Source organism: Telopea speciosissima, chromosome 7 (genome assembly GCF_018873765.1).
Source record: "Telopea speciosissima isolate NSW1024214 ecotype Mountain lineage chromosome 7, Tspe_v1, whole genome shotgun sequence".
NCBI classification, from domain to species: Eukaryota; Viridiplantae; Streptophyta; class Magnoliopsida; order Proteales; family Proteaceae; genus Telopea; species Telopea speciosissima.
The window spans coordinates 10,491,913-10,519,584 of record NC_057922.1 but is presented as its reverse complement, the minus strand read 5'-3'; the positions used below and the strand labels follow the sequence as shown (position 1 = coordinate 10,519,584).

The following is a 27,672-nucleotide window of genomic DNA, read 5'->3' as shown; positions in this document are numbered from 1 at the left end:
TTGCTTAGTTGGTCAATGGTTTGCCAGTAGACTGCATACCCCTAATAGAATTTTTATCCTCTGTCCAAACCCCCCCTGTTTTGGTTGGGTTGGATCCTCCACCTCCTGCCATGATCGGAGGAAAGCTAAGTCCATTAAATGTAGGGGCATGATAGTAATTGTTCTTTTATTTTCAATTCTAAACGATTCTAGGATTATTCATATAAATTTCATGTGAATAAAAAATGATGAAGACGTGAACAACAATTTGCTTAGTTGGTCAGTGGTTTGCCAGTAGACTGCATACCCCTAATAGAATTTTTATCCTCTGTCGTTTGCTGCCCAAACAGCACAGTGTTGTCCTCTCACATGGGGTGCAAAATGACGACTTAACCTCCCTCGAGTAATGTGTTCGGACAGGAAGATTAAGTCGTCATTTCACCCCATGTGAGGGGACAGCAGATACTATCTGGGCAACGGACAACAGGATAACGATTCCCCCTAGTAGGTTCAACTCTCCTATTTCACCTTGATGGCACCCTCCACTATTATGTCCTAAAATAATAAATAGAAAAATTACATCCACCAAAACCTGATTGAAACTCAACCGAACCAAACCAAATCAAACCAACCGACTGACACCCGGCCAAAAGGACAAAAAAAAAACAAAAAAATTGGTACTGTCGTGGGTCCCGGTCGTGCGTCCCTACTTTGGCTTCTCTTATCAGTTTACCGTCCATCTCGTGGTGACAGACTGACAGCAATCGGACGTCTAACGACCGCAGCCTTCTTCCTACCTTACGCCTTCTCCTTCTCTGCTAATTTACGCTTTCCTTCCTGTACATTTGAAGACTAGTGTTCCTGCGACTTCCACGAGCCTCAGCTCTTTCTATTTCTCTCTCTCTGTCCCCTCTTCCGCCAACCACTAAGGTACTCTCTCTCGCTCTCTCTCTCTCTCTCTTTTTGATTCATTGTTTTTTTATGTATGATGCTCTATTACATTTTTTTGTGAGCTTTTACTTGATTCTGTCCTTGGAAGTTAAATTTAACGTGAATATCAAGAACCGGTATTGGAGTTCTGAGAGTTAATTACTAACAAATATGAAACAAAGATCACAATTTTGTCTCGATATGTACAAACACGAATTAGATGTCTGGTTTCGTGTTGATGAAATTCATTTCCAATCACTATTACCTCATTGGTCTGAAGCATAATCTTGAAATCATTTGCGTGTTTGGGATCCAAATTTGGGTTTTGGAGTCAAAAAGAGTAATCTGATGGCCATGGATTAAGTTTCAGGAATACCCACCTCGCAATTCCAAACCCTTCCCCCACCCACAAAATAAAGTTGCAGTTGGAGAAGCTGTCAATATGCCATGCTGCTCACTGATGAATTGGTACTTAGAATTTGAAATATTAATCTATACCTTTGACCGGCAGCAGCCAAATGATCACATTGATCCAAAAATTCTATCCTTCTGATTAAAGGCTCCAAATGATTGCCTTCATCAGATTGAAAATTTTTATAATTGGCCTTTTTGTACTGATTGGATTGTCCAAAAGTACATTTATTTAGACGATTAGAATAAACGTTATAAGCTTAGAAAGTAAACTAATGATCAAATCCACCATGCAAACTGCATCCGTATTAGGCACAAAATACCCTTCTTTGCTTCTTTGAATTTATTTATTTTTAAATTTCCTTGGCTTTCCCTCTTTGAGATAATCTGACTGGGATATAAGCTGGTCTTCATAACCGGTCATTTATTTTTCATTTTGTGTTTTCCAATACTAACAATAAATAGTGCTTTTCCCTCCTCAGGGTGACGGAACAACAATCATGTTGGAAACTAATGGGGGACGGGCCTTGTTGTTTCAGCTGCTACTTATATCCTTTGTTTTCTTCAGTTCAGTGGGCAATGGGTGCGCAAGGATAACAAGTACTTTTATTCGTTCTGAGTGGCCATCTGTTGACATTCCTCTTGACAATGAAGCATTTGCACTTCCAAAGGGTCATAATGCACCGCAGCAAGTAAATTCTCTATATTTCTTAGTTTCCTTGATAGGGAATATTTATGGTAGAAAACTTTGCTTGAATGTGAATAGGTCCATTAGAAGGACTGAGATCTATGTCGCTAGATTGAAAGCCTGAAAGGTCTAAACGATCAATACATATTTGTTTCTATTCATAAATTAAATTTCTTTCCTATAAATTCTAATATTAGAGCTTATCATCTCCAGGGTACAAATTCCAACACCAACCACCAAATATGTGCATATTTGGTTCCTGAATTTCATTGGCCTTAGTAACATTGCTTCTTTGCATAGGAAAGAGAGGTCCATAAAGAGTTCCTTCTTATTTTGATTGGATTTTTTTTTTGGGGTTTGTAATTCGGCTAGTTCTTGTTTTAATGTAAACTACAAACTTTGAGGACTTAATTCATCTTCGCCATTGTCAAACCATGTTTTACCACCAGAGTGAGATATCCAAGTTATTAGCAGTCACTGTTGTAAGCTTATCAAGTAATCATTTCAAGTTGAAATTATTTATCAGGTGGATTATGTCAGTATCCTTTTGATTGCATATTGATGCATTGATGGAACCATGTCAGGATTTGTCCCACTTTTGAATGTGACATATAAAAGTTTTCATTTAGTTTATATTTTGTTAAACTAATTAACTCATTCTCGGCTGACCTCAACTAAGTTTTATCCCAGTTGGGTCAGCTACATGTTCTGCCACCCCTATCTATTTTGATCCATGATACTTGTCTTTATAAAGGTAAGATCCTTCATTAAGATGCTAGGCACGTATGTTACAATTTGATGGGCATGCATTTTTTTTATCGCCTACGCAAGATTTGCGTAATTTTTGTTTGCCTCTTAAGTTGTGTTTGCTGCGACATAGTTCACTCATTGCCATGTATGTTGACTTCCTAAGATATCCTTGTAGGTGCATATTACCCAAGGTGATTATGATGGAAAAGCTGTAATAATCTCATGGGTCACATTGGATGAACCTGGGCCCAGTAAAGTGCAATATGGAACATCAGAAAACCAATACAAATTTAGTGATGAGGGGACAGTGACAAACTACACATTCTACCATTACAAATCTGGCTACATTCATCATTGTCTTGTTGATGGTCTTGAGGTAATTATTTATTGCAAGTTGATGTCATATGAATGGGGCCATTTCTTAGAGCAACGGTAAAGGGTTTGGGCGGTCAGGGCAAATGCCCGGGTTCGAGTCTTGAGGGCAGTCGCTTTGTGCATAAATGCCAAAGGTTAGGACTGACTCCAAACTCACCCCTCCCAGGACCTCACATAGGTGGGGCCAACACTGGGTAATGGCCCTTTAAGTTGATGTCACATGAGCCCAAAAAGGCTTGTTGGTATCAACTCAAACTTATACTTTGGATTCATTATTCATTGTTGCTTATTGAAGTTCAGTGAGCACTTAGGAAAATGAATCTAGGGATTTTCTACAGTAAACGTTATCCATTTGCTTACTTAGGCATGAGAGCATTCAATGAGTGGATAACAAGTAGACATGAAAGTTTAGATGTTGAGCATGTAATGTCTGTACCGATCATAATTCCAACTACTTGCTTTTCTTTCTATCTTTCCTAAGAACCTATATTAATCAGTTCGATATGAAGATGTTTAAAATATTAAAAAGTAATTCCATTTTGCTTTATTGCTTGTTAGCATAACACCAAGTACTTCTACAAGATTGGATTGGGTGATTCCTCTCGGGAATTTTGGTTTCAAACACCTCCAGAAGTTCACCCAGATGCTTCATATACTTTTGGAATCATAGGTGAGACCCTTCTCTTTTCTGGCTCAAAATGTTGAAATAATAAAAATAGAGGACTCCTCGTTTAATTATGTGCAACATTTAATGGAACTGATACTTAAGATACTGAGACTTGGGAAAATTTTTAATTAATAGAATAAATGGAAAAACAGTAATCCCACTTGGAAGTATCTCTAACAGTGTATATTAATATGATTCACGTTCTTTAATACTTTTTTTTTATTTTTTGGTTTCAGGTGATTTGGGCCAAACATATAATTCTCTTTCCACTCTTGAGCATTACATGCAGAGTGGAGCGCAGACTGTCTTCTTTGTTGGAGATCTGTCTTATGCTGATAGATATCAGTATAACGATGTTGGCATTCGGTGGGATTCATGGGGCCGCTTTATTGAGCGCAGTGCTGCATATCAGCCATGGATTTGGACAGCTGGAAATCATGAAATAGAGTACATGCCTGAAATGGTACATATTATTACAACTTTATAAGAACAACTATATGCTATTTGGCTTACTTGAACTGTTCAACTATTCTCACTAGTTTCTGTGTCTATTAATTGGTGATGTGTGAACATTTTAAAGGACCTTCATCTGTTTCACATATCTATGTATATAGTAAGTGTAATATCGAGTTATTTCAGCTATTTAATTGTTGTGAAGCATGATGAACAACAATGTTGGTCAGGCTGATTGGGGAGATTATGTTTTGCTTCATTTTGGTGGTGTCAGATATCAGCTGAAAGAGTTAATATAGAATAAGGCCTTGTCCAACTTTAAGCAGTGGAAATGTGGAATATTACCACCAGAATTGCATTGGACAGATAAATCCAGGCCAGTCAAGACTTCCAAGGATGTTAAATTTGACTTTTTTGAAAACTGAAGGGAGCTAGGAAAAGGGGAAAAAAAGAGAAATTTTTTGTTTGGGGGATAAATAATATAGATTCGTTATATTTACCCCATTGCTTTGGTAATTTATTAGTTTTACCAAAGATTCTTCTAGCATTTGAATTCGAATATCAGGAATTCTGTGGAGCTAAGTCATCAGTTTGTGACGATATTCTTGACCTTCGAATTGAGACTTGGGAGGGAGTCTGAACTTTAGGTGATTGGAGGTGGATAGATTTGCTTGATACCCATAATACAGCGAAAGTTGAATTTGAGATTTACAGTGCACCTCGTTGACAGATATTACATGGACTAAAAGTCAAAATTGAGTTTCCCTTGCCTTAAACTATCTTCTGGGACATTTCCTTTTATGTTTCTTTTCTTTGAAGGAGGTTATGATTTCCTATGGGCTATTTCACAGGATGTTTTATAATGATAAGCTTTGGGATCGCCAATCCGACATGCTTTTCATGCTCCATATCTATATATATATATATATTGGGTGGGGGGGGGGGAGGAGTTTACAGGTAACAATAAGATTTATTAGTGAAACTGAAATAAAAAAAAAGGAGCAAACATCTTCTGTTTGACTGTCTCTAGGTATAGAGAAATAAGGATAAAACTCATACCCTGTACAATGTGGACAGAACAATCAGCTAATCTATTCCCATTCAAATAGATATCCCAACTTTCAATAAAGCTCTCATACTTAAACCCCTTTACTTTGAGATCAGATGATTCTAAAGACTAATTTTGCTGCTTTAACCCGAAAATCTAATGATGCTAATTTGCTTTCAAACACATTACTCTTTCAGTCCTTCCATGAGTTACAGCAAATGGTGAAAGTGCTTTCCTTCATGGTATCGTCCCCTTCCACAGAAAGGTGTTGACTTGCTACCAATCTCTTTTGACATATTTATTTAGCCCTAAAGTTGATATTGGAGAGGACATGTTGCCAAATAAATATAATAAATTTGCACTGAAGAAATATGATAGGTACTGTTGAGGGAAGGGATTATTGAGTGAACAACCCATGAGCCAATACAGTTTATAGGGTACTCCCTTTAGCTTACAATCTATTTAGTGTGTGAAAAAGCTATTTGCTCTTCCAAGTGCTATAACGAGTAACCTGGTTCCAAGCATTGAGAAGCATTCCTTGCAAGTCCTCACGGCCCCTCGGTACCCTATCTCGGTTGGTAGCTCCTAAGATAACTAACCCCCTCTTACCGGGGCCTTTTAAGCAGTAACCTTTTTAGTTTTAATTTTAGGACTTTTACCTTTTTTTTTGTAGTAAAGTTTTCGTCAACAGCGTGGATGACCCGTAAAAGGGCTAGGGCTATTGACCCATTGACTCACTTATGGTGCAACATGCACATACAACTGCACATGAAAACCCAAATTTCTATGGTCCCAACTTAATGGATCTTCAACAAAAATTGCTACCCTGTTAGGAGAGAGAGGTATGTGGAATGGTCATGGTCCGGGAAAACTGAGTATTTTGTAGATTGTAGTTGGATCAGAACCATCACGAGGCAGCCAGAATTCCTTGCTTTTCAGTTGGTCAGTACCTTAAGAATCTTTGAATCTCCTCTGCAGAACATTGTTTTTCTTTCTCTGTCTCTGAATCATGCTTTTGGAACAGCACTGAAATTCTGTAGTCATTTCCAGACTATGATATGACATTATGTTCTGACCAATTGAATTTCTTCTGCAGCAAGTTATTATATGTATTTTCTAATTTCAACTTTCTAACATTGATCTTTGTTTTTCTACCTGACGTCATTTGAGTTTCAGATGACTTCTCTCAATGATAATAATCTAAACTATTTCTGTTCTGTTTCACTATATGGCTATATTTGTTCAGGGAGAAGTTGTTCCTTTCAAATCATATCTACATAGATATGCAACACCATATATGGCCTCCAAAAGCAGTAATCCACTTTGGTATGCCATTCGGCGTGCATCTGCTCATATCATCGTTCTATCTAGCTATTCACCTTTTGGTAATTTCTCGTGTCCTTCTTCACCTTAATGCCCCACCATCATACTATAATACCTCTGTTCTGATGGGTGATTAAATTTATAACCGATGAATGTTAGGGTGGTGATCTTTAAGTTTGTTGTCTGGTGCACCTGTTGGTAATTTCTCATGTACTTCATCTTAATGCACCACCATCATACTATAATACCTCTGTTCTGATGGGTGATTCAATTTATAACTGGTGAATGTTGGGGTGGTGATCTTTAAGTTTGTTGTCTGGTTGGGGGGGTTGGGGGGGGGTTTTTTTTTTTTTTTTTTTTTTTTTTTTGTTTTTTTTTTTTTTTTTTTTTTTGTTTATTTTTTTTTTAAAATTGGGGGGGGGGGGGGGGGGGGGGGGGGGGGGGGGGGGGGGGGGGGGGGGGGGGGGGGGGGGGGGGGGGGGGGGGGGGGGGGGGGGGGGGGGGGGGGGGGGGGGGGGGGGGGGGGGGGGGGGGGGGGGGGGGGGGGGGGGGGGGGGGGGGGGGGGGGGGGGGGGGGGGGGGGGGGGGGGGGGGGGGGGGGGGGGGGGGGGGGGGGGGGGGGGGGGGGGGGGGGGGGGGGGGGGGGGGGGGGGGGGGGGGTTTTGGGTTGGGGGTTTTTTTTGTTTGGGGGGGTGGTTTAGTGGGGAGGGGTGGGGGGGGGGGGGGGGGGGGGGGGGGGATGGGGGGTTTGGGGGGGGGTGTGGGGGGGGGGGGGGGGGGGGGGGGGGGGGGGGGGGGGGGGGGGGGGGGGGGGGGGGGGTTGAGGGGGGTTGGGGGGGGGGGTTGGTTTTTAGTGGTAGAGAAGGTAGTGGGGGTCTTACAAGTAGTAGGCCCCCCTTTGGGAGGAGTCCTTTGGAAAACCACCCCCTCCACAAAGCACCCCCACAACCCCCCCCCCAGTGGGGGGGAAAGGGAACAACAAAAGGAAAAAAAGAAAAAGGGGAAAGATTCTGGGCCCCTCTGCCTTTTTTTTGGGCACAACTCTCCTTCCAAGCCAATGTAGGATTTCCACAGAAGGAAATATAAAACGGAAGATCCCCAATGTAGAAAATAGAATCTTGCTATTCCACTTTCCCTTGTTTCATTGTGAAGTGCACGTGATGTACTGATGTAGCCATATCATAAGGATAAATATAAATACCTAATCATATTTGATTAAATAGTACCTGTATACAAGAGAGAACAAAATGAAACCCTATCTATATGAGTTATCCAAAAAATGATTGTTTTTCTTTTAAAACATACTCAACTAAAATTAATCAATCAATCATTATTTCTGTTGAAACCTATCATTCATAATTTGTGTTTCATGCAAGCAAATATATTAAGGTCGGGACACTATAAACTCAAGCAATACAAAGAATGTATTCAACACAAAAATTACTGTGGTCATATCCCCAAAGAAGAAACCTAAACTAATGGGCTTTAAGCCTCTCTTAAGTGAAAATTCTATTTGGGTAAATGAGGGTGATGGGCCTTTGCTTCTGGTGGACTCTGTTTCTGATCCAGGTTATGTGGCAGAGAAGGTCTCTACTATTGCAAGGTTTACATAGACATCCTTCAGTTTCTAGGGGCTTAATTTAGGTTTTGAAAACTAGGGAAGTGGCATTATTGAGCTGTAGCATATAAGGAAAGAAAAAATAAGGTTGACCTAGTTGAACCTCGTGACTGGATTTTTTCATTCAATGTTCCTTTGATCCATGGATTCGATGCATGAATCGACCATACCACGATTTGTACTGAAAATTTTGCCCCAATTAATGTAGAAACCAAAATCATGTGATTTTTTTGAATATTTTGTGGTTCAAAGTCAATTTTCCTCAATGATATTCCTGTGTGCATGTGCATAAACTGCAAGCTTCATAATTCCTAGGAATTCCTGAGCACACTTTGTCCAATCCAGTTTTAACTATTTTGTCCTAATATAAATGGTTTTGTTCCTGAGCATTGACTGCCAGCTTAAAAAATTTATAATAATAATAATTTCCTCAACAGGAGCTACATGGAGGTTTTCTGTTGTTGACATTGTTAGGATTAGTTAGTTTATTTATTTTAGCCCTCTTTTATGTGGTCCAGATTAGTTTTTGTGCACATGCATTTCTCTCTGATCTCTGAAATCATTATAACAGTGAAATACACACCTCAGTGGAGGTGGCTGCGAGAAGAGCTAACAAGAGTAGACAGAGAAAAGACGCCATGGCTTATTATTCTTATGCATGCTCCGATCTATAATAGTAATGAAGGCCACTTCATGGAGGGTGAAGCCATGCGAGCAGTATTCGAGAGTTGGTTTGTCCGTTACAAAGTTGATCTAATCTTTGCTGGCCACGTCCATGCCTATGAAAGATCGGTATGGATCTTCTCCTCTTTCCTTTTCCCTTGAGAGGTGAGAGAATATATCATGCAGATTACAGGCCCAATCTAGTAATATGCGTAGGAAGGGCCACCCTATAAAATGAAAATTCTTAGTTTTTCGCCTATTTTTCTCCTTTTTTACTTTGTTCACCTGGTTCTTCACAACGAACTGCTATTTATTCTCTCTTCAAGTCTAGGTCACATACACACCGCAAAACCTCAACATACATATGGTCTTAGTGTGAGATCATGAAAGTGGTCTGTAAGAAGCATAATCTTTATATGTTACACATTAAGGGAATGGGACCTACTATTCATTGTTTCCACTCAGGGAAGACCATTCCATGGACCTTTTCAAGATTGTTTTGTGTTTCTGTTATTATTTGTCCAGCACTCTAGCACCACTTCTTCGATCTTTTCCCCTCTCACGTTTTCATTCTTCTGTTTGTTTGTTTGTTTTTTTTTTTTTTTTTTTCTTTTTCCCCCCTTCACTCCTAGGCCTTAAAAGAGAGCATTTTCTTGCATGTTTAGTGCCCTTTATAAGTCGGCCTATTCGAGAGCTTTCAAGAAAAAATGAATAACATGTGCGGGTAGAAAACTAAGCAGAATCTGGCTTCAGGTGCTGAATAATAGGTATCAACTGGACCTATCAGACTGAGTTCCTGCTATGGTAAAGTTATATCAAATAGTCTCTGTTAATGGGGCTACATTTGGTTGCCACCTGGCATGAAGACAGTTTTATTTTAAATTCTGGTGGGTTTGGTATGGTTTCTATGTTACATATAAGCATTATTATATAAAATTGTCATTGCTATAATACACGTAGTCATATACTGCCTGCCTAGGTGGGTTCTTTGTCGCTTAGGGACCCGTCCAATGCCTTGGGTCGTCTAGTTGCTGTGACATCTATGGACAATAGAAGGAAGACTTCTGACGATCAAAACAGTACATACTTCCTCCTTTCTTCAATTGGATTGGAAAAAAATTTCAAACCAATCATGCACCAGGGATTTGTTATGAGACCATAATAATAAAAAAGGAGATTATGGTTGTTATTGGTTAGACAGATAAATAGACTATCCCATGACGTTGCACTGGGATTCAGTTGCAGTCTTAGTCCCCAATAAAAATAACGCCAATTGTATTATGCCTTAATTGACAGATAATTCTGCTCATGAGCTATGGGGGAATCTCATATAGAGAAATGTTATTTCTTTGCAGTATCGCGTCTCCAACATTCACTACAATGTATCTAGTGGTGACCGGTATCCTATTCCTGACAAAGCTGCACCTATATATGTAACAGTTGGTGATGGAGGAAATCAGGAAGGTCTTGCTTCAAGGTAAGTTGAACTTCAAAATGCTGTTGCACTCTAACACTAAGAAGGTTCAAACCTCTTAATTTATAATCTAGAACAAACTCACACTATTTTCTGCAGCCTTCTCATATTTCATGGTTATTTCCATTCGTTTTGTAGGTTTAGGGACCCACAACCAGATTATTCTGCATTTAGAGAAGCCAGTTATGGACATTCCACACTTGAAATAAAGAACAGAACACATGCATTTTACCATTGGAACCGCAATGATGATGGCAAAAAAGTGGCAACTGATACTGCTATATTCCACAATCAATACTGGTGAGTGCACTATCTTTGTCTAGTCCTTTCTTGCAAAAAATAGTGAATATTCAGGGTTGGACATTTTTGATGAGTTCTACATGATGAAAAAAAGAGTGTCAAATTAATTTAAAGGTAAAAAGTAAAGGGTGAAATTAAAAATATCAGGTGTGTGAAACTTCATGGGGGAAAAAGGAGAAGAAAGAGGAACTGTATGGACTAAAGGAAGCTAATTAGTTCATTGATCATCAGGTGATGCAAAGTACAGATGTTATCATTTTCCTTGGTTTTCTCAAATATTGAATACACACCATAATGAGTTGTGAACTACATTTGTAGGGCAAGCAATCTGCAGAGGAGGAGACTGAAGAAGAACCATCTCAGGAATGCCGATAGCAGCGCTGTATCTTATTGATGGAATTGTAAAGGCGGTTCTTTTAAGAAATAGTTGTGTTGTGGATTTAAGGAGGGGGGTAATGTAGTTTCTGAAACTAAATGTATTAGCTTCATTAATTAATTCTTTAAACTCATTCTATTACATAGTTGACCTATTCATTTTTCATCCTTTGGGTGAGAGGGAGCTTTATGGTCAATATGAAGTTAGTTTTTTTTTTTTTTTCTTAGCATTTAGTGCCAGTATTGGCATAATTGGAAGGATCAAGTTTCCCTTCAGCCACGGTGAAGAGAGAAACTCTCAAGCCATGACATCTGAGCGATGGATCAGAATATTGGATAGGGGAGAGATACTTTCAACTATGTACAATAAGGGGTGAGAGTTTAATGGTGAAACTGACCCTCCAGAGTCTAATTATAGGATCACATCATGGTGGATGAAGAGATTCTCAATAAGATGGAAATCACTGCCGAGCTATTCTCAGTTCCATCCCCTTGAAAACCCAAGCCACAACTATGGAATGTATTATTAGGCTATTAGCCTTAGTTGAACTTCTCTATTCTTTTATGGTGATTTCTGGGCCCACTTAACAAGGATAAAACGTAGCAATAAATTTTATTTTAGTGGCTAGTCCAATCCCCAGGGACTGAAATGAAATTTGCGGATTTATCATTTGGTTTAACCTTTTGGCCCTTGTGCGTGTAACCCTAGCTTAAGCCTTACACTAGGAATCTCGATTAATTAATAACACATCATATCCCTAATGGAATCTCCCAGTAGGGGAGATAAGTTTTAAATCCTAGCTAGCAACATATTTTTTAAGCATTTATGAGCTATAATACTAGAATACTGCAAATTCATCAATTTAACATAGAGTTTTCTTCCCCGGAATTATGCTTAGTGAAGTATAAGTGTATAATGTTTTACTATTTGTCACATGGTAGTACATGGGTTAGTTCATTTGACAAAGGACCAGACAAGCAACCCATTGGTACAATTCTGGCTTAAAATGAGTGGAGAAAGTAGCTAAAATTATAACAGATCCCATTTTGTATTTTATATTCACCTCCATTTGATGGCAATTTGATAATTTTATTACAATTTTGAATTAGAGTTTGAGCAACTTTCCTTGTTTACTTTAGACTAAAATTTGGTTATTGAAATGTCTGTGAAGTCCTCCATCACATGGACTAACCTATGTATCATCAAGTAATAAATAGTAAACCGTTATACTTCATTAGACCTGTGTGAGGTTGCATGCCGACTGCATGGGCAGGCGGCAACAAAGGATCCAAATCCCCAGTCTCAAAGAGAATTTTTTTTGTCAAAAAATACGAATCTAAGTGCATTTATGACCAATTTCTAAATGGTTTTTGGAAATCGACATTGATTGGAATTTACATCTCCTTGTTTACTTCAAATTAAAGTTTGGCCATTTGAAATGTATGTGAAGTCCTCTATCTCATGGGCTAACCTATGTACTATCAAGTAGCAAATCTCCTTGTTTACTTCAAATTAAAGTTTGGCCATTTGAAATGTATGTGAAGTCCTCTATCTCATGGGCTAACCTATGTACTATCAAGTAGCAAATAGTAAAACATTATACTTCACTAGGCTGCCTAATGACACCTAGAAGGACCCTTAAACATAACAGGGTGATTTTAATCATTTGATCATGATCTTCGTTTTCTCAATAATGCATTTAAGTGGCTTTTGTTTATCGACATTGATTAAAATTTATGTCTACAATTCTGATTTGATTTTCAAACCCGCAAGGGGAAAGGAAGTCTCAATTAAAAAGACCCAAGCCGACTGGGGGTTGCTCTATACTTAGAACCATGGTTTGAGGAATTGGAATCGGATCTGTCAGATCGGTTGATTCGTATTGATGAATCGGTATGGAGTATGGACAAGGGTAAAATTATAAAAAAATCTATTTTTATTTTTTGAAGAAAACAGGTAAGCTTGACCGAAAACCCTGCTTTGGACTACACCATTTAGGTTCCATGTTTGATTAATTTTAGTTGGGGGCCATGAAGGCGGCAATTGAGATGTTGATCCGTCGAGTACAGTGGCCCTCGCTCTCTATGGCAAACTGGATTTTGAAACCGTAAATGAAATAGAAATAGAAAAATAAAAGGTCCCACCGAGATTTGAACTCGGGTTACTGGATTCAGAGTCCAATGTCCTGACCACTAGACCATGGGACCAGTTATGAAATGTAACTAAACAAAAATGAACAGATTGGATATGGAAGCTAAAAAATCCAGAAAACAATGAAGAAGTTTGGTTCTGTTATTGTTAATGGCTTATGCAAGGAAGGTAAATTGTGGAGAAGGCAATGGAGTGCTTCCGTGGAAAAGTTGGGAGAGTAGATGAAGCAAGTATTTTTATCTACGGGCAAATAAAGGTCCATGAAGCAGAGAACCTTTTTATTTTTTTATTTATTATGGAGTTGTAGGGAATTGAACCTTGGACCTCACACAAGCAAAGCAAGCTCTCAACCATTAAGCTAGAGTCACTAATGTTCAAAAGGGATTCTTATTGCTTAAGGGCACATAGATGCCTTAGATGCCCAAGTGTGGAAAGATTGATGAAGCATTAGTTCTCTTTAGAACAATGTAAGATGAAGGGATTTTCATCATCTGAAGTGCGGTGCACTGCCCAATGCACCACACTTAAGAATCCAACTATCTGATGATGCATCTCAGCTGCTTCATTCTATTGAAGCTTGGGTAATTGATGATCAATTGGATCAGGTAGAGGACCCAACAGAAACATTGATTCTACCTGAGTATTACCCCAGTTCATTCTCCATATCGGCCTGGACTCCTAAAGCAAATAAACCCCCATGAGTTCTGAAGCTACCCGGGATGCTTGTTTGGAAAGCCCCTACTCAAGACGGGTTCGATTTTCAACTGCTGTTTATGGCATGGGTTTGCTAATGAATTTCTCTCCACTATTGTATATATTATAATTATTGATTCCGATCGTCAATCCCACCCAGTAATGAGCCGCCCTGAGGTCTGAGACGTCTGTGAGAGCGTCTGATCACGTGTTGCCTAACGTGAACCGTATCCATTCTCGCCAGGATACGGAGGGATGGGTGAATAAACTAGCCCTCCAATCCTAAGGAAAGAAGAGAAGCGCCTACATGGGTTCACCCGATTAATCATAAAGATCCAATCTCAATAATCTTACTCTACTACTCTATGAAAGGGGAATCCAGCTTGCACCGATACAAATCCTATTGTTTAAAAAGCGGATTCATCGGTGGGAGGGGAGAGGCAACGAAGCTCTCCCTACTCTAATGAATCTCTCGACCTATTATTGCATAACTGGTGTATCGATTAGAAACTAACCCCTTTGAGTTGTGGTTGGGTAGAGGTCTTCCTTTATCCCCCTAATTAAAAGACTTCTTGATTTCTTATTTAAGGGATCAAATGAAGCCAAAAGATTTACATTTGGCTCCTTCGGAATTATTTCCAAGTGAATGATGTGAATCTTTTTTGGAGTGGTCAGTGCTTCGAAATTGGGTTTCTCAGTGGCTAAAATACTGCCGTTGGTATTACATGGTTGCTTTCTCTCCGGATGTCAACTTGGAGGATTTTATCCTCTCAAGTGTTGGATTGACGGTTGGATTCTTAAGTGTGGTGCACTGGGCAGTACACCGCACTTGAGAGAATAAATTTCCAAGATGAAGGTTGTACCAGATAGAGCCTATTGGAGGACAAGGATCCATGTACCAAACCCGTTGTTGCTGGGATTCGCCTAACTTGCCGGGCTGCGCCTTGTTCATCTGACACCCATCTTTCATTTTTCTCTCTATTTCTCCATCTTTTTTTTTTGTCATTTTACATTTTTCCTTTCCCATCTTATTTCCCATTCCTTTTTTCTCTTTCTCTTCTTTCCCCTTCTCTGTTTAGACATCAGTTTTCCCTATTTTGTTTTGTTTGGACCCATGTAGTCGACCCCATTAAGTTGGGATAAGGCTGAGTTTATAGTTGTAAGATGAAGGTGGTGATTGTTAAAAACCAATGCCCAGAAGTGGTGATTTGCAAAAGAAAACAAAATAAGAAAGAGCAGAAGCAACACACACAACACACAACACAAAAGATTTATGTAGTTCACCCCCAAGATGGGAAGCTACATCCACAACCGAGCAACAAAACAAATTTTCACTGCCTTTGAAATGTTACAAACCCTCTACATCAGTCCTCCCAGAGAAAAGAACAATATATAGAGAAGCCCTAACCAAGAAAGTACAGAAATACCCCTAGAACACAAAAAAGACCAACTAGTCAAGGTTGGACCAAAACTAAACATATGTCGAAATACATATCGTTTCAAAGGTCTCGACGAGCTCTACACAACTTATTGCCTCCGGCGGTGATGTATCCACTTTTTAGGCCATCGATCCGAGCTCGTTTTGAGGCCGAAACGACCCTCTAAAGATCCTCAGAACCACTTTCTAGATCGAAATTAGGCTTCACCAATAACAGTGATCAATGTTTATACATGCACCATTACTCAACAATAGATTGTTCAAAGAGCATAGAAATGAAGAGGCATTGAAGTTGTGGGAGAGGATGATTAACAAGCTTATCACTCAGTTCATACAAAATTAAAAAAAAAGGGTATCACTCCCACTCCAGCCTCTTTCAGAGCTCTCTCGTCAGGGCTTTGCCTTTCCAGCAAGTATGTGTGGGCTTGTAAGAAAATGGATGAACTAGCACCAACTGGAGTTCCTCTAGAAACAGCTTTGAGGATGTGATCAATGTGTTGTGTAAAGCAAGTTGCATTTAAAGGGCACATCCCTCGACAGAGCTTTACCACTTGGCGCGCCCTATCAAACTACCTCCCAACCCAAGCTTTCCTCTTGCATCGTCATATGCAAGTTTCCTCTAGCTGCTGCCTTTGTTGGAATGGGCACGAAGATACAGAGCACCTGTTCTTCTCTTGCCCCTTTGCTGCCTTCGTTTGGAACCGTGTCCTATTCCACTGTTGGCCCACCCGGAGATTGCCGCTGCCCCTATCCAGGGAATGGGTTTGGATTGATATAACTTTCAGAGGCAACTCGATATGCGAGTCGATTGGGAAGCTTGCCTTTTGTGCCACTATCTCCCACATTTGGATGGAACGAAACCTTAGAAGATGGACGTCCAACTCCCGCTCTTTCGACAAGATTTGGAAGGCCATCTCCTTTGATGTTTCATCCAAAGCTGCCTCCCTCCCCCTCGCTGGTGTAAAGGATACCCTAAGAAACAGGCTTATTGTTGTCTCCTGGGTCTCCCTATCTCCATTTTGCGCACTAGCTAGTCTCTAGCTTTTTGTTGTTTGCTCTAGGGCTTGTATATTCCTCTTCTTTCTTCGTAATTAAATTTTTATTCATCAAAAAAAAAAAGTTGCATTTAGCAGGCTTGCAAGTTGGCTGATGGGATTATTCTTGGGAAGAATAATAAGGATAACCAAATATATGTGTAATAATAAAACATTTGAAAAAAATCAACCCAATTATAAAAGCACATATCAATGTTAATGTGAAAAACCTTCTCAAGCATAAGGGAAAAATCCCAATATCTCGTCCAAGTAAAATATTCTACTATAATAATAATGAAATTAAAAAATATTCTCGGGGGTAGCATTAAAAAATGAGTGAAGTTCCGAATTCTTTTGAGAGAATTCAGTGGGTCAAAGCACCTCTAAACCCCAATCCTCCCCATAATTTTGGTCTGCATAAAGATTCTGAAGATACCAATGTCCAATTTTTAGCCTCTCCCCCTTCACTCTTCCAAACAAGCACAAGTGGAGTCCAATTTCTAGCAAACATTAACAGGAATATAGAAGCAAGACATCCAAACAGTGGCGAATAGAGTTTAAGACAGATTGCACCAACACACATCTCCCAGCTTGAGATATAAGAGATATCTTCCAAAGATTCAGCTTAATCCTCACTCTCTTAAGCACAATATCCCATATCACATTTTTTTTCTCTGGGGTAATTGGAGTTCCAAGAAAAAAATCCTTTGCAGTGCCTTGCAGTTCGGGCTTGAGAGCTCGACATGTGGAAGATGCGACATCCAATGGTGCCGAGCTGGTCAATTGAGTTCGCACCGTTGGATGAAGCATCTTCCACATGTCGAGCTCTCAGGCCCAAACTGCAAGGCACCGTAGGATGAAGGAATTGCAAAGGATTTTAATTCGGGTTCCAAGATAAGTAGTTCCATCATTCACTCAAGGGAGAAACCCCAATAATGCTCATCAATGTTTTACAATTGACCAGCGAAGTTCCCTTACTAAACATAATCAACTCTTGAAAAAATTAATTTGGGAGAAAGTTCTCTATCCAGGAGTGTGGCCTATGCCATCACTCCCATGAGTCTACCTCTCTCCTCCCCCTATGAAAAGACATCTCTGCCCCCTTGTTTTGAGGTGGAGAGAGATAGACACATGGGAGTGCAAAATGGACTGAATAGATTGGGCATGACCAATACCGCCCCTGCCCAACCCTACAACCCACCCTTGTGCAGCATTGCAGCCCTACCCTCCTTCCTTGTCCCCGCCTAGCCTCACCCCACAGTCTTCCTTGCGCAACAACCCTCACCCCTCCTCTTCCCTGCGTTGCTGCAACCCTACATCCAGCCGTTCCTCTCCCTCTGTCCCCGCCTAGCCTCACCCCACACCATCTTCCCTGCACAACAACCCTCACCCCTCCTCTTCCCTGTGTTGCTGCAACCCTACATCCATCCATTCCTCTCCCTTGTGCTACTACAACCTCGCACCCACACCCTCCTCTTGCTGCCGCTATAACCCTTTTCCTCACCATCCGTCCATGTCCTTGTCCCTAACCCTTGCTGCAACCCTGGAGATAAAAATTCAAGGAAGGACATGCATAGTCCAAGTTTTGTACCAAGTATGACCTTAGATAGAACTTAATGGAGGGCAAGGTTCCATGTAGCAAACCTTATTTAGTTGAGATTCTCCTGATTTGCTGGTTTGTGCCTCTTTTCTCTTGCTTTCATCTTTTTTTTTCTTTTTCCTTTTGTTTTCCATCTTTTCATTTCTCATCTCATTTTCCATCCCTCTTTCCATTTCTCTTTATTCCCTCCCCCCAACCCCCGTGCTCTTTTTTTTTTTTTCTCTCTTGACTTCAGTTTCCTCTACTTTGGTCTTATTGCATCTATGTAGCCTACTCCATTAAGTTGGATAAGGCTGAGTTTGTTGTTTGTCGTTGTAGTATTGTCTGCCTAGTTTGTTTGATCAATGTACAATTTCCCTTTTGTATAGTGGGTCCTACTATTTAGTGGCTGAATCCCATGCATTAGGGACTTTTTTATAAAAAAAATCTTTCTATGGTTACCTTGGTGCATGCTTGGATGAGTTTCTTATACTTTTGCAATTGAGCTTGTCAAATTTTAAAAGCCAACTTCTCCAGAGTAGAAGCACTAAAATGTGGGCATTTCGATGCTTGCAAGTCCTTAGTTAAAGAAGTTGAGAAGCGGCCCTCCCCCTCCATTGCAGCTGTTGCTTCTTGATAAACTGTATGCAAATGCTCTCCCAGATATGCTCTTAGGGGTGTCAAATGGCAATATAACTGATTTTTATTTTCTCATCCCATGTCCCTTACTACAGTATAGATAACCTTAAATATGTTGGATTAGAACTTACTTCTGGTCAGAGTTACGTGAGAATCAAATAAGCACCCAAACAACAAGTGAACAAAATATATATGTAATCCAAGTGAGGCAAATAATCACGTGGAAAACCCTCCAATGAAAAGGGAAAAATCACAGGGAAATCAAATCAATTTCCACTTTCAAATATGGAGAAATACAACAAAGTCTCTCAAACTTTTTGCCCGAAGCTTGAAAAATACAATTAATTGAAAAAATATAAGTTACCTTTCTCAAAGTCTCAACAGAAAATCTTCAACCTCACCACCAAAAGCCATTCCCAAAGACTGCGTAGAATCCCCAACATTATAGAGACAACTAGCTCTTGCAATGGTTCTTGAATAACCTTGTTGGGATTCAAGAGACCTTAGCCTTATTTCCTCTCCTTCCGGATCGTGCTCCTCTTAGGTTCCCTGATCGGTCAGGTTCGTAGGTTCCTCTCATAAAAGGGGCGGAAATGATGATCTCACCCCACTCGGGCAGTGTGTTCGGGCAGGGGGTGAGGCGTCATTTCTACCCCCCCCCCTATTAGAGGAACCTACGAACCTGACCAGGCAGGGAACCTGAGAGGAGAAAAATTCCTCTCCTTCCTTGAGTTCTTCTTCACTCTTCAGAAGAAAACCCCAAAGAAATAAGCTCCCAAGAGAAACCCTCACTATTTTCCTCTTTTCCCCTAAATCTGGCCTTGGACCAAATGGACCTGATTACAACTAGAAGTATGCACTCTCATTTGAATAGCAATTATCGAATAGCAATTATCCGCAAACATGGGGGCGGGTTTCTTAGATGTAGAAAGACTGGGATTTGGAAGCAATCTAGAGGATAACCTGAATACCTGATACATTGAGGTTCCCTCTTCTAATTTCCCATTTTCTGGAAATTAAAAGCTAAATGATGTTGTTGGTTTTGACAAATTTAATATGTCTTCCTATATATGATTAGAAATTTACAGTATTTTGGTTCTGAATCATGGTAAGTACTACTTTTATGAATAGTCCAAGTTTGTTATAGTGGGAGAAGTGAGAACCTCCAATCCCAATAAAACATTATGATTTTAATCAAATTCTGTTCCTATCATGTTACCTACTTGCCACATGTTGATCATCCGTTGATGCCACGTGACGATCATCTAATGTTGGGTTTTAATGCCCCTTACAATATGAGCAAATAAAACAAAGGGTAAATTTATAATATATTTAATTTTTTTTAAAAATAAATAAATAATTTATTATATTTGAACTCGAATCCAAACGAATTTTTATAATACGGTTGTCCAATTTCTCTCATAGAAAGACAAAAATAATCCCTTATGAAAAGAACCGAAGAGAATAATGATCCCACCCAAACTGCTTCAATTTCTTCATGTTGCATTCTCAATGTATTCGAAAGTGGGTTACGTAGATAGAACAAGAACCCTTTTTGTTTTTAATTGGCTTCACACATAAAAATATAAATATAAATAAATAAAGCACTGTTGTTATTACGGCTGAAAAAGACGTCTGTGCCGTAGGCCACAAAAGATGAGTTTGTGGTCTTCATTCTCTTCATTTGAATGCCTTTATGGGGGGGGGTGTTTAAAAAAGAAAAATTTTAAATTAGAGACTCCGCCCACCCATAAAAGTAGTCAAAGCTAAGGGGTTCTTCCTGGGTCTCGAGTCTCGCCTTGGACGCACTTTTTGTTAATCACATCAATTTCAAAGAGGACATTCTGCTAGTCTGTCTAGGGGTGTCAATGGGTCGGGCCTGCCAAACCCTGACCCTGACCACTAGAGGCTTTAACCTAAACCACCGACCGACCCACAGCGAGGCCAAGAAATCCTCAACCCGACCCGACCACCCCGCCAGGGTTTTTCCTAACTGGCCGGCCCGACCCGACTCGATAGGTCTCAAGGTGCGGTCGAGGGCCCTCGATTGACCCTGTCCCGAATCGACTTGACTTTAATTTATTTTTATTTTTTTAAATGGTTGTTATGCCTCAGAATTTTTACTATGCCAAAGTTGATCAGATTGTAAGATTTTAAAATTGTCTGACCGCGATTGTCATATTCCACCTCTTGCAAGTAAAATATTTTAACTTAATTTAAAGCATAAAAATGAAAAGATTATAAACGAGTGCACTCAATGAATCTCGTATTCTCGTTAGCTTGAGATCTGAAATTTCTCTCCATTCTGCTCCTTTCTAAGCTTAATTATGTACAAATGCAACAGGGAAAGAAAAACCGTGAAAATCAAAAGATAGAAGATGGATTACAAGAAGAAAAATAAGAGCAAGTACTACAAGTCCTCAATAAAATCAAACATGTTCATACCATCACACTAACCCGAAAGTCGGGTTCCTAAAAACCACACAAAATATTCAATAATCCAAAATAAATTTAAGAAAGAAAATTATCTAAGAAAAGACCTGGATTTGGTATGTATCCGTTTCCATCCATTAATTCAAAGTTCAAGAGATCTCAATTTTACATTCTACACCTCCATGCCTTTGGCCCTCGCCACAGAGTCTGTAAAAAAAATTTATCTACAACAGCCCCATCTCCCCAACCCCTTCGATTCCAACAAGAATAACCTATTCTCCTTTTATTACCCCCGCTATAAGCTATAACAAATAACAAACAAACAAGCAAACAAAACCTTGGACTTCCATAGCAAAACACTCCTCCTTCGACTCATTCCCATCTAATTACTTGACCCCAAACCAAATAACCTCTTAAATTTTCACCAAAACCACCACACCCATTTGACTTTAAAAAAAAACCACTTTCGATTCCCAATAAAACGCCCACCACGGGCATTCCCCTTTTTTTTCCTCTAAAACTTAAACCCTTCTAGGGTTCAACCCAACTAAAAGAAAAAAAAAGGAGAAATAGCAAAGAGAAGAGTCTTCTGTCCATATGAAAAGAGAGAGAGTCTTTCTGGACGAGGAAAGGCGAAAGTCCAAAATCCAAAGGCATAATAATAGGCTTTTTTCTTTGAGAATGAAGAATAATATTCGCCGTGTGAGAACTTAATTGGACTGGAGCGAGGTAGCTATCTTCTTTTCTTCCACAAGAAGAAAAAGAAAGAATAGAAGTGAAAAAATGAGACAGATATCACCATGGTTGGCGTCTTCAACTCGCCAGACACGATCTCGTCATCTATAGGAGGATGCATGTGGGTTTAATTTCGACATGGGCTCGAGCGTCGAGGCCATATGGGTTAGGATGTCTTTTGCTTCTTTTTTGTATAAAATAAAAATAATATATAAAAAAAATTTCTTTACTTTTCTTCTTCCAAAAGACCAAAACTTTTAAGGTTTTCTAAAAATAGGAGAAGGGTTCGTTGGTCAAAACCGAGGGTATTAATGTCTTATCGTTCTTTCATCAAATAAAGGAAGTGTGAAAAATTTTCGATTTCTATAGTTTGAGGCACCATGATGTCGATTGGCTAGCTGGCCTCTTGCTAGTAAATTAAGCTACTAGTGAGTTCCTGCTTTCTTTTGCTTGTGAAAAAAATCCACAACAACCATCAAAATCGCTTTCTTGGTAGATCACCAAACTTGTTCCCTAAAAATATATGATAATATGTAGAAGGATTATTATATACGAAAGAACACCTTCACGTACCCAATACTTTATTTCTGTCGTAATTGATGAAAAAGAGTTTGATCCACCATAATGGCCGGTTGCTCTTTTTGGTGGAGGAAATTAAGGAGGGATAGAGTTTTATATACCTTTGTGAATGCAAAGAAACTAGTCAAATTGTCAAAACATGCTCAACTATTATTGGATGTTGTTAATTTTTCTAACAAGTTTAATTAGGGATATATATAAATATCTATTGCTCATAAATTTATGAGCAATAGATATTGCTAAGAGTTTCTCCATACTTACCCAAATCATAAAACCTCTAGGTCCCAAATTCCCCCAAAGAAAAAAAATGGAAGAAAATTTGAGAAACGTGACACAAATAAACTGATACTGTAAATATATAGATATTGCTAAGAGTTGCTGGGAAATCCTCAACAAGGAACCACAAATTTGAGGATGGCACGGAAGATCCTTTTCTTTATGTTGCGTCTTCTTGGAGGCAATGCTAGGGTTGTTGCTGTTGCTGTTGCCGTGGCCGTCATGACCCTTAACTTTGCAGCTTTATCGCCACAGCCCTCCATCATCATCTTCTTCTTCAGATGAATCTAATTGGATTTAATGTTTAAACTAGAGAGATTGGACCTGAGATGGTGGAAGCAAATGGAATCGAAGGGGGTATATATATATAATTATAAAGGAGAAGCCGTTAAGACTGAAGAGGAAGAATAATTCAAGCGCATTCACACCCCCATCTCAATGAGGTTCACTATCAAAACCATCGATTTAGGATCTATATAAACATTTTTTTTTTTTTATCTTTAATGGGGAACAAATAGAAGCACCACCGTCCAAATTGTTAAAGATTACGTCATTTAATGGGCCCATTCTTATGGTAGTTAGAGAGTGCGTCATATAATGAGCCCACACTTATGGTATCAAATGAGTACGTCATATATTCTCTGGGGAAAAAAAGCTGTATGAAACTATGAATGAGGAAATCCTTATTATGAATCAATCATTGATATTATTAAATATGATCGAGTTTTAACAAAAAGAGATGATTTAATTTAAATATGACACTACCATGACGATTGCTGCTTCATTTTACTTTAAAACTCATTTTTATCTCGATTTAGTGTCTAGGATGAACATTGTACATCAATTAGGGCCAAAATTTATGTGCACCTAGATTCCATGATAGTCTAACTACCTGCCAAGTTTAAATTAACAAAGCTTTAAAGGTTAAGGGAGAATGTTCTTTGTGCCACAGCGCAGGCTGTGCCCATGCACATGGGCAGCCTGTGCAGGGGGCAGGGTGGTCATTGTGCCCACCCCCATGTGCCTGGGCACATCCTGTTCTGCGGCACAGGGAACAGTGCCCCAAAGGTTAATTAAAAGTTTAATTTGATATGAATGACTAAAAATACTAGGAAAAGATGCCAATACATGGGATAAATCCATACCATGTTCTTCCTATTATTCCACAAATGGATTTGCCAAATTATCCTTCTATTTGGCACATTTTATGGTCAATTACATTGATGGGTACTCTATATTTTCTCATATTTAATATTTTAATCATTCTTTCTCTCACCTTTAAAAAATTACAATTATAATACATGTGAGAACACGTAGTGTACGCCTAAGGCTCAGAGAGCCTTTTCCCTTAGGCTATGTTTGGAAGTCAAGAAAAGAAAATTAAAAAAAGGAAAATTTCATAAAAATTTGAATTTGAAGAGAGAGATAAACACAAAAATTAATCATTGCATATCATGTCTTTTGTCTCACTATATATTTTCTTTTTCTTTTTTTTTTTGGCATCCAAACGTAGCCTTAATGTATAATAGACAATGAATAATTGAACATATAACATTAGGTCCGCCAACTCAACGCGCATTCCCTTCCCAAGACCCTAACGGCCAAACCCCAAATCAAAGCCGAATGTGGTATTTTGGTTATTGGGACTTTTTTTTTTAAGGTTTTATAATTGCATGGTATGGATTTTGCTTAATAAAACTTTCTAGTTCGGTTAAAAAAAATATATACCCAATAGCCAGTCAATAAAAATTCAACATTGGAGAAATTACGACTGAAAAAAGAATGAACAAGAAAAGGAGGTGGATGATACCACCAAACAAGAGACAAAGAAAATATGGAAGCACCCTTGAAATGATGATGTGAGAATTATGACCATTGGATAGCTATAGTATATATGTCTCGGGCTAGTCATATGTCAATTCTTAGAGTCTAATTCCATCAAATACCCTCTCATGGATTCGCACGCATCACATGTATATCTATGTTTACTTACGTATTAACCATTACTCTGCATTCTCTTAGCAAACTTTTGTTTGAATTGAAATTTTACATGTAAGTAAGGAGTCATGGTTTTTATCTATACATTCTCTTATCAGATCTCCCACATGGCAAATATTTAGGCTACGCTTATCAAGGATAGTCATTTCGAAATTCCGTAGGATTTTGGGCCATGTCTCAGTTCTAGTGTGGCTGATCATCCTCTCGGACCAGCCACTGAGCATTGCCTTGGTAAGCTATTACCTCACCAACTAGCTAATCAAACTCAAGCCGCTTCTTGGGTGGATTTTTCCTTTTGCTCCTCAAAATACAAACAAAAATCACAGAATATCTTTCTAAATATATAAATATTAAGAGATTAACTCCCATATCATTAATTGTGAACTTGAACAAAAAAGCTAATCCCTAAAGAAAGGAATTAATATATTTTAGGATGATTTTGAGTCGACTTTAGCGACACAATTTGCCAACCTTAACAGGATCTGATAATTTTTTGTGAACCGTATTCAAACCGGAATCTGACCGGACCTTAAAATTCCCAACCTCAACTCGGATCAGGTTTTGCCACGTGGAATGCATTCCAAGTCTGACACATTTTGTGCCTATATTTACCATAGAGTTTCAAACAATCTTAAAAAATAGTACATTGGTGTTTTGCTTTTGTGGAAAAAACTAAATGTCACGAGGGCCACATTCCATTGTTACATGGCCAACATGGACAGACCTGACCAAATCCATATGATAACATATCCATAATCCATATCATGGTGGGCTCCTTTCATGCGCAATTTATCAAACTGGCCGTTGGATTCAAATTAAATTTACTGGTCTGAAAATTGATAATGCACAATTTTAGCTCAAACATGTTTAAAAATTGAGATCAGATAAGCCGATCCGGCCGATTCTGAGGTTGATCCTGATTTTGATTGATCGAGCTCAGCCGATCCTCGACCAAAATCTGGGGCAAATTCTTCTCGACTCGGGATGATTTCAATCTCATTTGGATCAGAATCGATCCATAACCGATTCTGGGTTTTTAAACTCTGGACTCGAAGATTCAATTCTACGGCCGTTTGATCAGGGTTGTCAAATTTTTTTCTCACGCCACGCCTAACGATTGAACCATACAAATAAACTATTGATGTTATCCGATAAATTAACAAATGTGATGTATTTGGACTTGGGCCTAACTCCAATGGGCTAGTCTACTGTCTACCCACCTAAAATTTCATATCACCTGATTGGCCACTCAAAACTCGTCAAAACCGTCCATTTGCCCGATTAGTATTTTTTTTTAAAATCTCATGGAAAATTAGCTAGGAAATTAATTTTAATTTTATCATAACAAAGTGGCTAGGTAATTCTTACGGTCCATGCATTGTTGGAAAATCAGGTTTTCTGACTCGATTTGTCTTTTAGAGAAACTTGGTGACTCGGTCTTGTCAAACCCAGTCAAGACGAGTCACGTTTTTTAATTTTATAATGCAATAAATATGTATAAATTAGTTAAAAATCATAAAATACAGGAAAAATATGAGAAAAACAAAAAAAATAATCAAGTAATCATATATCAATGCATTTTGAGTTTATACCATTGAACAAGAGAAGAGAAGGGAGTCGAGGAATTGACTCTGTTTCTAAGTGAACAAGTTTTATAATTCTTTTAAAAACAGCTAAACTCACCGATTTTGTCATGAGTGGAGTAAAAATATCGAGTTTTATTTGACTTGGACCATTTATGACCCAGTCTCATCGTTTTTTACCCTGTGCCTAGTCTATACGACTCTAAACTAGGTTTTCAAAATTTTTACACAACTCAGGTGACTCGCCTTAGTCAAAACCCAGTTTTTGAACAATGGATCCACATGAAAATAACTGTAAATCTTGTAGGTAATATATTGGATTATGCAAAATCCTTTGGTAAATCTTACCGTCCTGTCAAAACAAAGTGGCTTGGTAATTCTTATTGTCCCGTCAAAACAATTATGCAAAATCCCTTGGAAACTAGCAGGTATATTGGAAGAATTCTATTGCACTTTTTGCACTAAATGGAGAGTCCAGTTCCTCTACACGTATGTGATTTGAGAGAAGAGGTATTAATGGAAACATAAAAGACAAGTGGTTACCTCCCACATGTAAATTCACCTGCACATGCGTCAAATTTCTTTAGAGTTGATTTAATCAAATACCCTTTCATGTAACGTCTACTCAAATTTGGATCACTGCTGCACACTCTCCGTGTTTTGGTTTTTCGAAATTTTATTTTGCCATTTGGCAAATACTATTTGGAATGAAATTTAATAGTAAGTAATGGAACTTGGGCATACCTGCCGAAAAAATTTCAGCACCGGCCATCGATTTGTTACATGGCAGAAGTTTTGCTCAATGTCCTTGAATTGCAATTATTTACACCCAAAATACAAAGTATCTTAATTATAGCTTTTGAGAGAGAGAGATGCAAATTATATGTATTTATGTAAGTAAGCAAACACTCGAAGTGCTAAAGTAGTGAAGCTAATTAGGAGTAGTAATAGGAGCAGTGTTTTGGGGAGTTGCAGGAGAAAAAGCTTTAGGCAACAACTCACCAAAGATCTTCCTCTTCACCATCCCTCTCTTTGGCGGCATAGTCCAAGACCCTTCTGGCAGTATGCACAGCTGCCGGATCTTATCCCAACCGGAGCCTGCAGAAGCCGCATCAGGTCTGATCCTTTTCCTTTGCAACACTTCCACCCGCTCAGCCTCTCGCACCCCTTGCCCACCTTCCTCCTCCTCCATCTGATGATGCGCCTCTACCCTGGATGTTTGTGTGTTCTTATATATGATTTTAAAATGCGGCCGAGAGAGTTTTTAAAAGAAAAGCATGCACATTTAAGCGTTACAGTTAAGAATGTAAACAGTTAAAGAAGGAGAAAGATGTGTAGCCGCAGCTGGCGAATCATTCTAGAAAGTCGGATTGGAACAATTGATGGGGCCCTCCAGTACTGAGCTTTTTTATTCCCATCAAACAAAATCTTTAAGTCAATTTCTCAAAGGGAAAGTAAGCAATACAGGGGGGGTCTTGT

At 39.0% G+C, this 27,672-nt stretch overlaps 1 protein-coding gene and 1 non-coding gene across 3 annotated transcripts; one reads left to right on the top strand and one right to left on the bottom strand.

Annotated features, from left to right (window-relative positions):
* The first annotated feature begins 844 nt into the window (after positions 1-844).
* On the top strand, positions 845-11,189 carry LOC122669911 (bifunctional purple acid phosphatase 26-like). Of its 2 annotated transcripts, XM_043866818.1 has the most exons (11): positions 845-909; positions 1,803-2,012; positions 2,934-3,134; positions 3,692-3,803; positions 4,037-4,263; positions 6,548-6,686; positions 8,814-9,034; positions 10,261-10,382; positions 10,518-10,679; positions 10,827-10,910; positions 10,998-11,189. In XM_043866818.1, exons 2-10 carry the CDS (start codon positions 1,821-1,823, stop codon positions 10,879-10,881), a joined length of 1,431 nt encoding a protein of 476 aa, XP_043722753.1. In that variant the 5' UTR covers positions 845-909; positions 1,803-1,820; the 3' UTR covers positions 10,882-10,910; positions 10,998-11,189. The 2 variants fall into 2 exon arrangements, with proteins under 2 accessions (XP_043722753.1, XP_043722752.1); XM_043866817.1 differs by lacking the exon at positions 10,827-10,910.
* A 2,001-nt stretch (positions 11,190-13,190) lies between these two features.
* Positions 13,191-13,262, bottom strand: TRNAQ-CUG. Its single transcript has one exon. It is a non-coding gene; the product is annotated as a tRNA-Gln (tRNA).
* Between the last annotated feature and the right edge of the window lie 14,410 nt (positions 13,263-27,672).

What these genes read in the sequence shown, in the direction of transcription:
- LOC122669911 (XM_043866817.1), top strand. Translation starts at nt 1,821, where the DNA reads ATGTTGGAAACTAATGGGGGACGGGCCTTGTTGTTTCAGCTGCTACTT. An exon ending in ATATACTTTTGGAATCATAG is followed by an intron (nt 3,804 to 4,036) that starts GTGAGACCCTTC and finishes TTTTGGTTTCAG; the next exon opens with GTGATTTGGGCCAAACATAT. An exon ending in TAGAGTACATGCCTGAAATG is followed by an intron (nt 4,264 to 6,547) that starts GTACATATTATT and finishes ATATTTGTTCAG; the next exon opens with GGAGAAGTTGTTCCTTTCAA.